The sequence below is a fragment of the Ctenopharyngodon idella genome, chromosome 4 (assembly GCF_019924925.1).
Source record: "Ctenopharyngodon idella isolate HZGC_01 chromosome 4, HZGC01, whole genome shotgun sequence".
Lineage (NCBI taxonomy): Eukaryota > Metazoa > Chordata > Actinopteri > Cypriniformes > Xenocyprididae > Ctenopharyngodon > Ctenopharyngodon idella.
In genome coordinates this window covers 24700604-24713980 of record NC_067223.1, presented here as the reverse complement: position 1 = coordinate 24713980, position 13377 = coordinate 24700604, and the positions used below count along the sequence as shown (strand labels likewise).

Below are 13377 nucleotides of genomic sequence, written 5' to 3'. Positions count from 1 at the left end.
TGTTCTATTGGTAGATCATTTTGGTAATTTTAAGCGTTTATTTCTAGGAAGGAGTGATAGAATAAGACCAAAAACTGAAAATGAAATAAATTTCAAAAATATATAACAGTAAAAAAAACAATGCAATGTTCAAAAAGCAATGTTCAGCTTCTCTTCAGTAGACTGATGTACACATTACTGCTCTGTAGTGTAGATCAGGAACATGCCCTATTTTATGCTTCTCTCTGATTAAATGTAACAAAAAACTAAACTGTGAAACCATTTACTTGAAACTGTGTGCTGAATTTATAATCACACAATTCTTCAGGGACATGTAAAATGTTTTGTTACTAATCAGCATGATGCTGGTGAATGGATTCATTCTTGTAACTTATCTCATTTTCTGAAAATTTTGCCAATAAAATCTGATTATTTTACATTTGTGCCTATTTTATTCTTAAACATGAGATTATCATCCATTATCATATAAGCAACGGGGAAAGTAGGAAAGAGATAAATGACTAAACACATGGTGGAATCGATCAAATAGACAAAGTAAGAAGGTGAAAAATAAAAAGAGACCGTAAATGATAAATGGAGTAACAAAGTTTATTTTTTATTGATTTTAGAAAATTACAATTAAAAATCAGGGCACTGATCAGTGCATTTGTCAGTTGCCTCTTGTATTTTGTTCAAAACCTTTATTTCAGTCCTTTTCGATATAAAATCTTTGCTACTAATAAAGAGTCTTTGTCGCCATCTAATAGTGAAAAGTCGAAATCACAATCTCTCAATACCAAGCAAATATGGCATATTATTTATATAAAATAAAATATTTATTCAGCATTAGTGTTTAAATGATCAGTAATAATGTTACAATATATGAGAACATGTTATAAACCACATTCTACCAATGTATATTTATACCTTATAAAAAGGTCAAGCTATACAATATCCTTGATGTAGATGTTACTTTCCAGAACACAGTTCAATTCAACATGGAACTCTGGGATATTGTCACAGGAGTCTGGGAGTTCAGGGACCATCCCACAGGTACGTCCAGTTGGCCCTCTAGTGAAATCTGTCTGGACAGTGAACCTTACCTGAATATCCTCTGCAACCACCAAATCACAACCAGTACAGAATCTCAAAAATCTGCTGAGCTTGTTTTCATCAATTTCCCTGATATACATTTTACAGCACCAGTGTCCTGACACAATAGAAGCATCATACTACCATCATACACCCTGACCATTTAAGTAGGCAATCACTGCATTTAAGTGACCGTCTTACAGAAACATTCAGCTGTACACTGTACAAAACAGACAAACCTCTGTCATTTTCCTGCAGAACACCTTGGCATTCTTCATGAAGGGGCTTAATCCAGGCATACACTGTGTGGTTTTCATACGATTATAAGCCGATTTCGATCAATGATCCGAAATGTCTTCTGCAACTTACACTCAGTCTCCAAGCAGCATTGGAAGGGGAAAGCTCAGAATCCACAATGCGTGATGACACTGCTAAAAGACCTCGGCTGGGCAGAACTAAGGCAAAGCCATCCAACACTAATATTGAGATGGCAAAACTAACACTGTTCTCTCATTCGCTGTAAAGCCTCTACACATTGTATGAACAAAGTTAAAGCTGGCTTAAATGTTGCGAGTCTTTTCCTCCCTATCGTGACGTATATCCAAGTAAAACAGCTTCATGAACAAGAAAATCTCTAACATAATTGTTTAAAAGTCTCAACCTGATGGATTTCTGCTTTCTGCTTTTGTTTAGTTATATTTGCATATTTCATTAATGCTTAATTTAACTCAAACTCTCCCGCCATCTAGCTTTAAAATGAATGAATCACAAGTATTCGCTGGGTCACATTGATCATAAATAATAAAATTACTTCCTCGAAGTGACCATCGCATGTACCCTTCGCTAACGGACTCATGGAAGGGCCCTTCGTGAAGGGATTCAGTTGTTGACTTTCGTTTGCCTTTCAAATGCCGTTTGAAATGCCGTTGAGGCATATTAAAAGTTTCTGCAGGAGGGCGCCCTCTAGCTTCCAGTATGAATGAAATTGATGCGTGTTTGGCACTCAGTAATGCTCATTCCATCCTTGACATGTTTGTTGATTTCTTGAACACAATGGCCAGTCAGAAGTTAGAATTAACTTAGAATTAAGTTAGAATTAACTTAACCACGGAACTTTGTGATGTTTTAAAATGAATCAACATAACATAACAAAAGTACTATTCAACAGAAAATAGACACCGACTTCAACTGCTCACTATTTGAAACAACAGAAAAGCAAATGTTTAGATGTGGTATCATTCATTGTACACGCCAAAGGAAAAGAAAAAGCATCAAGGCAAATTAAAAGACAATAAACATGCGTCACCTAATGAGTATGATAGAGACCACATTTAAAAGGTCATGTCATTTGTAATCCGTTCACATTTCAGGTCTCTCTGGTGAAAATCTTCTCACACTGAAGGCACAGAAAAGGCTTTTCTCCAGTATAAAGCCTCATTTAATCTTAAAGGATTAGTTCACTTTAAAATGAAAATTACATCAAGCTTTACTCACCCTCAAGCCATCCTAGGTATGTATGAATTATATGAAGCTGAAAAAAGTGCATCCATCATAAACACATTGCACATTGGCTCCAGTGCGTTAATAAAGGCCTTCTGAAGTGAAGAGTGAGTTTGTGTGAGAAAAATATTTATATTTAACAAGTTATGATGTAAAATATCTAGCTTCCGCCAGACCGCCTTTCATATTCAACTTACGAAACAGGATGGAAATGGACTTAAATAGAAGCGCAAGCATGCTTGTTTGACATGCGAGAACCAGTGAGGTTCATTCTCGAGTGTTACGCAGCACGTTTGAGCTTCAGCAAGAACCAGTGAGGTTCATTCTCATGTTACGCAGCACGTTTGAGCTTCATCAAGAACCAATGAGGTTCATTCTCGTGTTACGCAGCACGTTTGAGCTTCATCAAGAACCACTGAGGTTCATTCTCGTGTGTTACGCAGCACGTTTGAGCTTCATCAAGAACCAATGAGGTTCATTCTTGTGTTACGCAGCACGTTTGAGCTTCATCAAGAACCACTGAGGTTCATTCTCGTGTTACGCAGCACGTTTGAGCTTTATCAAGAACCACTGAGGTTCATTCTCGTGTTACGCAGCACGTTTGAGCTTCCGCAAGAACCAGTGAGGTTCATTCTCGTGTTACGCAGCACGTTTGAGCTTCATCAAGAACCAATGAGGTTCATTCTCGTGTTACGCAGCACGTTTGAGCTTCATCAAGAACCACTGAGGTTCATTCTCGTGTTACGCAGCACGTTTGAGCTTTATCAAGAACCACTGAGGTTCATTCTCGTGTTACGCAGCACGTTTGAGCTTCCGCAAGAACCAGTGAGGTTCATTCTCGTGTTACGCAACACGTTTGAGCTTCCGCAAGAACCAATGAGGTTCATTCTCGTGTTACGCAACACGTTTGAGCTTCTGCAAGAATCAATGAGGATCATTCTCGTGTTAAGCAGCACGTTTGAGCTTCAGCAAGAACCAATGAGGTTCATTCATGTTACACAGCATGTTTGAACTTCCGCAAGAACCAATGAGGTTCATTTTCCTGTGTTACTCAGCACGTTTGAGGTTCAGCAAGACCCAGTGAGGTTCATTCTCTTTTTACACAACACGTTTGAGCTGCAAGAACCAATAAGGTTTGTTCTCACACGTCAAGCATGTATGGTTGAGCTTCTGTTTATGTACGCTAATGAATGTTTATATGGGAATAAAAGCCTAAATTCAATCTATTCATCATATAACATAAAATAATACATAAAATAAATTTTGAACTAAACCACTCGGTTAATATGGATTAGTTTTACAATTTCTTAATGACATTTTGTAGCAACAAAGCAGTAGTTGCATGGACTGAAATCTCTCAGTGGAGGAACAGAAATCTCTCAGATTTCATTAAAAATATATTCATCTGTGTCTCAAAGATGAACCAAAGTCTTACGGGTTTGGAATGACATGAAAGTTGTTTTTTTTTTGTTTTTTTGTTTTTAAATTTTTGGGTGAACTAACCCTTTAAGGTTTACTTTATGACTGAAACTCTTTCCACAGTGATGACAACTTTCCACTGCTGCTCTCCAATGTGAGTTATTATGTGACTCTTATTATGTGTTTCTTGTCTGTGAAATTCTCCCTCATTTACAACATCAAAAAACAGCTCTCTCAAGTAAATCCTTATGTGGCAATTTAGGGTTTATTTACATGTGAAACTGATCACATGGCTTCTCTCCAGTGTGAACTCTCGTGTGTTTTAATGCTTTCTTTTCAAGTTACGCTCTTTCCAGTGTGAATTCTCATGTGGACTTCAAGGTTTCCTTTTCAGGTGAAACTTATTCATCACTGTTTGCAGGTCAAAGGCTTATTCCATTGTGAATTTTCATGTGCCTTTTAAGGCTTCCTTTTTCAGTGAAACTCTTTCCACACTGTTGGCAGGTATAAGGCTTCGCTCCAATATGAGTTCTCATGTGGACTTTAAGGTTTCCTTGTTGATTAAAACTTTTTCCACACTGTTGGCAGGTGTAAGGCTTCTCTCCAGTGTGAATTCTCATGTGGGCGTCAAGGTGTCCAGTTTCAATGAAGTTCTTTCCACACAAATTGCAGGTAAAAGGCTTCTTTCCATTGTGAGTTCTTAAGTGCCTTTCAAGGCTTCCTTTTTCAGTGAAATTCTTTCCACACTGTTGGCAGGTGTAAGGCTTTGCTCCAATATGAGTTCTCATGTGGACTTTAAGGTTTCCTTGTTGGGAGAAACTCTTTCCACACTGTTGACAGGTGTAAGGCTTCTCTCCAGTGTGAATTCTCATGTGGACATCAAGATGTCCGGTTTCAATGAAGTTCTTTCCACACAATTTGCAGGTAAAAGGCTTCTCTCCATTGTGAGTTCTCAAGTGCCTTTCAAGGCTTCCTTTTTCAGTGAAACTCTTTCCACACTGTTGGCAGGTGTAGGGCTTCTCTCCAGTGTGAATTCTAATGTGGGCTTTAAGGTGACCATTTACAGTGAAACTCTTTCCACACTGCGGGCATGTGAAAGGCTTCTCCCCAGCGTGAATTCTCATGTGGGTGTTAAGGCTTCCTTGTTGAGTGAAACGCTTTCCACACTCGTGGCATTCGAAAGGCTTCTCGCCAGAGTGAGTTCTCATGTGCCTGGTAAGGCTGTTCGTGCCTGAGAATCTCTTTCCACACTGACGGCAACAGTCCTCTCTTGAGTGAATCCTGAAGTGGTTATAAAGGTTTACCTTACGTGTGAAACTCTTTCCACACTGATCGCATGTGAACGGCTTCTCTCCAGTGTGAATGCTTATGTGATACCTAAGGTTTAGTTCTGTTGTGAAGCTCTTTCCACACTGTTGGCAGGTGAAAGGCTTCTCTCCACTGTGAATTCTCATGTGGACTTTAAGGTGTCCATTTTGAGTGAAACTTACTCCACACTGCTGGCAGGTGTAAGGCTTCTCTCCAGTGTGAATTCTCATGTGGACTTTAAGATTTCCATGACAACTGAAACTCTTTACACATATAAAGCAAGTTAAAGAACTTCTTGTTCCTGTCTTTTGAGCTATTTTTTGTGAGGAAGTATTTTCATCCTGTGAGAAACTAAAAGATTTTTCTCCAGTAATTAAATCATGATGTATTTCATACTGCTCTTTCTCTTCATTTTCACTGAGTTTTTCACTCTCCTCTTTCAGTGGCGTCAGGTCTAAGACAAAAACAGACAAATACAATTAACCCCAGTTTATTGGCAAAAAGCAACAAAACATTTAGGCATCACAACCAACAACATGTGTACTAGATCATATACCCACCAAGCTGCTGGAAAAATGTTACCTGTAACCACAGAATCTCTTTTCAATTTTGGTAACTCTTCGCTCTCTTTTTCAGAGAAACAGCATTTGTAAATTTTATTCAGGATTTAAGCCATCTTGTATTACTTATTACTTGTATTACTTCTAGTGTAAATAGATTTTTCGAGAACATATGAGCATAACATTCTCCTTGACAGCTTTTAAAAAAAGCCGTTGTGGTGAAAAAGGCAAGGCAACTATATTTCCAACAGGAATGGCTGATGGAGTTTACATAGCTTAGATAATGCAAAAACACCAATACCAGGAACTGTAACTTCTGCTCTCGATGTGATCTAAAACCAAGTTTGTCGAGGCAACCTGGCACCGCACAGTTTAAACATGACACATTAGTTGAGCACAACAGCAGCTTGAAGCATAAAATATGTCGAGACAGATAAATTCATTAAACTGCATCGCCACTTCCAGCAGCATTTCGCAGAGTGGAAGCTAAAATTTTGCCAGCAGATGAGGCTGAAATGGTAGTGAAATTTAACAGCATATTTCAAAGCTAAGGAGAAACTCCCAGAACTGCTGTTCTTGCAGTATTGGAACCTGTTGATAGTTGGCTGCTTTAAAACGCTCCCATGAGTGTTGAATTTTCTTGCTCAACTAACTGGTAAACATTTTCCAACTTATACTTTAATCTTACTCTACCTCTCTCTCTCTCTCTCTGTGCGTGTGTCTGTTTCATGCAATTTAAAACATGCTAAGAGTCTCAAAAACACCCAAAAAGAATATTAAATATTGCCATGACAACGGTATTCAAGATATCAAGAATCCTTTCACAGGTGGACATCTGCAGTGTCTTGACATTATTCTGATAAAGATTGAAGCAAATCGGGTAAAAATAAGAGGGTGATCTCAAAGCATTTTGAAAGTGACACACTTCCCTATTTTGTTACTGAGAATAAAGTGTACAACACATATGTACATATTCATCTAAACGCCGCTGTAAGCAGTGTGGGCGGCGTCAGATAGTATAACGCTGCTCACGTATTTCGAACTTCGTTTTACCCCTAAATGAAGAACAAAAAAGAACTTTGCTTGAAGTATATCGGGGCCTTTAACGTGCTAAAGGTTAATTCTGTCCTTATCATGTTAGGGACTGTTCACATCAAGAACGATAACTATAACGGTAACTATATTTGCATCCACACCAACAAATGATAACGGTGTGTTTATTCTAAGCTTACGCGATGCGGTTTCAAAGTGTGTACAACATGTTTTTGCTGTTCTTGTTGCACTTACACGGCTTTAACCAGCAGATGTCCTCAGCATGCTCTGTTTCGAGTGAATAGCTAGTGTAATCGATCTAATCTAACAGTGAATTTAGCTGACGAAGTCAATATACTGGAATAAAAACGCCTAGTCTTTTTCACTGCAACTTCAAAGGAAGCAAGACAGCGTTGGATACCTGTGGTAATTTTATTTTACACTGTTTGCTACCCTGGCATAATGATCTCACTGTTAATACTTCTCACCATTTATTCAGAGGGTATGAATGATTGTTTTCCATATAAATTATCCTCGAAAAGGGGGATTGGCTTGTCAAAAAGTGGTGGCTTTTTCTGGACCTCGGCAATTAACTTCACTGCAATGTTGTCTGCCATTTTAAATGTGCAATTCCTTAAATTAGAATGGATTCTGATTGGCTGTCAGTGATTTATCATTCAAAAGCAGGGAAAAAAAATTGTTCTGAAAGTGATCCCAACAGTATCGTTTCTCTATATCATTATAGCTGTGGTGTGGACAGTGCTGTTCTTTTATATTTAGAACGAATTTTAGAATTACATCTTTAACGTTATCTTTATAGTTATCATTCTTGATGTGAACGGGCCTTTATTTTGCTTTAACATACCTGCCTAACATATCTTTTTTACTAAGTGTTTTATTTTGATTGCTCTTTATTTTAAAATGATTTGTTTTAAATGTTATTTTTTTTATGATTTAATTACATAATAGCTTTTCATTAAACTCACTAACCCCCTGCAGTTCCTTCAAAAACCCCGGTCTGGGAAACCCTGATTTAGTGTAATATTTAATATACTTATATATCAATATATTTCCTATTTCTTTGTTTTTTTATCAATATGGTACAAGATTACGCTATTCAAATCAATGTGATAAATGAGTTTGGTCAAATGTAATCTAAAAGTAATCAAAAAGTAGTCAGACTACATTACCTTACATGTGTATTGCAATGGAATGCATTACCAACTAATTTTTTTCATGTAATTTGGAATCAGTAACTGATTACAATTTGAAAGTAATCTACCCAGCTCTGTTTTCAGGTATGTTTTGGCTGTTGGGGAAAACTTAAAGAAAAAATACCAATTCAAATAATTCTTTATTGTCCTCGAAAGGCAATTTATGTATCCAGCAGTATGCATACATGTACAGCAACACAATGCACAATGTAAGTTATTTAAAAATATGATCGCTGCAGGAATAAATAAATTTGTAAATCCATACAACAACGTGGAAGTTGGATCTTCTCAGGTTGAGGCAGCATTGGTCTGGTCATGTGATCTCAATGTCTCTCCAATAAAACAGGACACTCATATGACATTCTTCAAAAATATCATTAATTTCTGTACAGCTGGACATTTTAATAAGGATCAAATGACTGAGTTCAGCTTTGAGAATGAAACCAACCTGTTTGTTCCTCAGTTTCTTCATGTTTCACTCTGAATGTTTCTTCAATCTTCAGGTCTTCAATCTCCTCTTTAATAAACGCCATCTTTATAATAGTGTGTCACGTGGATCTCAGTCGCTTAACCAGGAGTTTTTCCTCCGTTTATAAACACTATGTCCTGTGTAAGAAGAGAATAATTAACAGAAAGAAAAATAAATCCAAACTAAATCTCTGAGTGTGTCTCAATCAGATCTAGTTTACACTGGTAAGAGAGTCAGAGTGAGAGTTAATAGACTTAAATGAACGGATTAGAACAAAAAAAAAAGCTACTAAAACCTACTTTGACCTATTAATAAAAGCACAAAAACTACTGACACTTCCTATTTAGTTATTGTTTTTAGTTTATATTTATTGATTTGTATTTTATAATAGACACATACAATAAATACATATCATTAATTAACCTGTTAACTGTCACTGGCCCACCAGTGGGCCCACAGCCATTACATACTTAAAACAGTAATATCCTATATTAAAACTAAACTAATCTTGACAAACTATATATCATATATCAGCTTAGAATGTCTAGTTTTCATATTTGGTGACTGATATCCAAAATAAATTACAGAAGAGCAGTAATTTATCAATTTGCAACAAGCATATTTTCATACTCATAAGGCATGTTCAGACCTTTATTTTGAAATAGCGATGAACATGAAAAATCATTAAAGATTGGTTGAAACATGTTTGTTTTCATGCCAAGAGTTCAAAAGATAACATCCATTCAATTTTTTGAGAAAAAAAGGTCTGAAAATGTTTGTAATAGGAAAAAAAATACATTTATGATTGTGGCAGCGATCTATAACCCACATGTTGTTTTTATGTTTATTAGAAGCTGAATTCATATCAAATTCTGCCAAACTTCCCATACTACTTCTATATAGGATGTCTACTTCATAAATTGTATGAAAATAATTTAAATATATGGTTCAGATCACTCAAACCATATATGGAAATGGAGGTGCCCTTATATGGTCAGTAATGGAGCTTGGTTGTCATCTAGTGAAAAAGTGTGGTACTGCGCCCAAACAAAATCTTACTGAAAGCTCATTTTTTGAGATATCAACCTGAAATTTGGAACACAACTTGTTCAGATTTTTGGCTTTGATTTCCTTGCAGTTTTAGAGTAAAACTTGTTTTGTAAAATATATATTTTACATAAAATATTATATTTTTAAATTTTACATTTTCATAAACTTGAACTTAAATAACTTTTTTCTGTTTCACTTACATAAGTTTTCACTTCTACAATAATCTGCCAAATTTCATCTTTAAAACAAGACCAGCCTTATGTCTATATTCCAAAGTGTTCTTGAATTACAACCATTTAAGTTTGGATAGTAAATTTTCATGTCTAAAAAAAAAAGTGGGGGCGACAGTTAACAGGTTAAGCTTTAATGAAAATATATATTTTTAATTGGTATGTAATGACACCCTTGTGACGCGCAGGTGTCGTCAGCGAGCGCTGCTTCAAGTGAATCATTTGGTGAATTAGTTCAAATGACTCGGAGTTTCGCTCAGTTTCTGCCATCTCTGACAACCAAACCAGTGTGTGAATTCGTGTTTGCGATGTACTGCTTCATGATATAGTATAAGGAGCGAAATGAGACGCGCCTTTTCTGTTATTCACGTGTGGATGCGCGTTAATCACTTAAATGTCGTTCATTAATGTTAGAAAAAACATTACAACGTCACATTCAATAGTAAATTATTCGATTTGCAGTTATTGGAAAAACTAGAAAACTGTCTGAACGGGTTGCATCGATTTAAACATTTAAAATGCTTAAAACACAAACCTTTCTTCAGCAGAATCACAACAGATGCAGGAGCGCGACGCAGCCTTATAGCGTCACATCGACACACCAAAATAAAAGTCCCGTTCACAACTTCAGACGCTAAAATCAGAGCATTGAATTCTTGGTCAAATATATATTTAAATGCATGTTGTTCTGGGATGTGCTGAAAAGAATAACCAATTAAAGAGTTTGTACCACATCTATTATGTGAGATTCTGTGTAAAAGACAAAACAGTAAAGACTGGGTGCAGAAACCATTTATACCATTGGTCGAGAACTTTTTTTTTTCTAACAATACCTTTTTTTAATGTTTTGTTTTTTTTTTCAAAAGCTATTTTACTATTATACTATAATTTTATAATTATATACAATTTTTGTACACTGATGTAAAGCCAACAAGTTTGTATTTTTATCTCTTGCTTGAACCTTTTCGCATTTTATATATATATATATATATATATATATATATATATATATATATAAGTGGCCAAAAGTCATGTCTGTTTTGCACTTTATTCAAAAAGCTTTAACTTTATAAAAAAATATATATATTTATTAAATATTTAGTATGCATGTTGAGTGGTTGTGCCTGTTGTTATTATTATTCCCAGCCTATGTGTTTCAATAAATCACTATGTAGCAGGTATTAGCTATATTATTTAATGTTATTTTATGGGTTTTAGTGAAAATGACCCTTGAAAATGAATGTGTGAGCAAAAACCTAGTTGAGATGTGCACTTGTGAGGAACCTCAAATTTCATCTTGTACTGCAAGCAAATGACTATAAGAAGCTGATTGAGAGGTTTTGTAGAAGTAAAGAAACAATTTATTAGTTTTATCTCCTGCAAAAACATCTTTTCCCCAGAATCCATGGGTTAAGCCTTACAAACTGTACATCTCCAATTCTATTTCCGCCATCTTTAATATTCTTAAAAACCTACTATACCAGTTAAAATCTAACTGGCATTTGTCATTATCTCACATAAAAAGAGTGTATACTTACTGAATATTGAAAACTTATTAATTTGTGCCTGCTTCTGTTTTTCCAAAGATAAAATATATGTTTTCCACATTTCTTCAGAAAGAATGAGCATTTCTATTAATTTTCTACAAAATTATGTGTTATACGAGTTAACCGGAGTGCATGTTTTTTTATGACATATGCAGATGCATTAGTATGGTATCAACAAAGCCACAGAGAAGAGACCAAATAAATACACAATTATAATCATATATGAGTTGTTTATAATTTGTAATTTGTATAATCATATAAGTTCTTCAAGAAATCTATGGTATTTTCTATAAACATAGGTGTATTTATTATCGCAATGATTAGCTTAAGTAGCCTTTAACATCGCATATGAATGTATTTCTGCCTCATACGGTGATCAGATTCCCCATCGAATCGCCACTGGATCGCAATCAGAAGTTATTTTAAACAGTCACTCGTGTCTAAAAGGTGAGTTTTGAACTGAAAACCGTTTTAAATTTCTTAAATGTTGAAGTTAGCTGATAGCCTGATGTAATAACATGGAAAATGAGCAGATAAACTTAGCTTTTGTTCATGACCACTCCCTCAAGCCCCAGGAAACGTTAGGCAGGATATTCTGAGGATACACACCATATTTAGTAAAATTTTGCTAATGGGTGTGCTACAAATAAAAAAAAAATTATAATTCCACAACCATATGATCCATAAAGTTGAAAATTGGTATGCATTATTTCGTCCTAACATATCCTCTAATATGACGCTGTCTAATAACAGTAAATCTGAATGGCCTACTGCTACAATAATGTATTTGTAAATGTGTAAAAAATGAAGGTGTACTGATTATGAAAATCAGCCACAAGGTGGCACTATAATAAGCAACTTTACATTTTGGCCAATAACTCCACAACCATGTGTGGCAGAATCATTTTTCTTTTCTTCTGAAACATTGCTTTCAGCTCTATTATTTATTTATTATTGTTATTATTTTTTTTTTAAAATATGACTTTCTCCTCCTTGTTTGTCAGAACTTCACCAAACTTTCCACATATCAGCTCTAGACCATTCTCGGACAAACTCAGAGTTACAGGATTCGTTTTGAGTTGACAAAACCAAACCATTTCTACCAGGCTTTGTTGGTACCATGACACCGATCATCAACTTTCTCAGTCAACTCAGGCTTTGATCGTTAAGCTCTGATTATTCCACGAGTGTGTGCACATAAAAGCATGATGTCAGCAAGCCATGGACAAGTTTTATAGCATGGTGGCTCCCAGCATGCATTCCGACAGGAAGCAAGTCACCTGTTGTTGAGATTCATAGAACCAGTATCCTAAAGTTTATTAAGTCATTACCTTTCTACCACACACAGGGCTGCAAACAGTAGCCTAAATGCTGGTCGAACAACTGCATCCACACCAAGCCATACGTAATCAAAATGATGAATGTATCTCGATGCATGGAATTTGGAAATTGGGGAAATACTGGAACCTTGCCTTGGTCTATAATGTTGCTGCAGGACCACTTTTACTTTTTTGCATGTGCATCCCAGCTCATCTACAGATCACATTTTCTCAATAATCATTCTGTGGTTTTTGATGTGCAAAGTCCCAGTTAATGGAGGTCTGACATATAGGCCTGGTTTCACAGACAGGGCTTAGTAAGATTAGGCCTTAGTTCAATTAGGGCATTTAAGTAGTTTTTAGAAATGTATAGTAGAAACAAACATTACTGGTGTGCATCTTGAGACAAAACAATGACACTGACATATTTTAAGATATAGTTGCTTTCAGTTAAAACAGCTCAAACATGCATTTTCATCTGGGACTAGCTTAAGCCTTGTCTGTGAAACCAGGGGATAGTTTAGCAGATAAATTATTGCATGTTCAGATGTGTCATAGGCCTATACCTAATGTGACAGTGCTCTGGGTCCATGGCTGGCTGATAATTTTTTACACAAACGCATAGCTTCACTTCGTTTATGATGGATGGATGTAGATG

The 13377-nt window shown here is 35.9% G+C and overlaps 1 protein-coding gene across 3 annotated transcripts in view; it reads right to left on the bottom strand.

The window, feature by feature from the left end:
- Positions 1-10476, bottom strand: part of LOC127511088 (gastrula zinc finger protein XlCGF57.1-like) — a 195809-nt gene extending 185333 nt beyond the window's left edge. For 2 of the 3 annotated variants that reach the window (XM_051891548.1, XM_051891555.1), the window contains exons 1-2: positions 10389-10476; positions 8553-8710 (exon numbers count right to left, since the gene is read on the bottom strand). In XM_051891548.1, coding sequence (XP_051747508.1) covers positions 8553-8637 — 85 coding nt within the window. In that variant the 5' untranslated portion in view covers positions 8638-8710; positions 10389-10476. Of the gene's footprint in view, positions 1-106; positions 5753-8552; positions 8711-10388 lie in introns of those variants that run through there. The other variant, XM_051891549.1, reaches the window with a different exon arrangement.
- Between the last annotated feature and the right edge of the window lie 2901 nt (positions 10477-13377).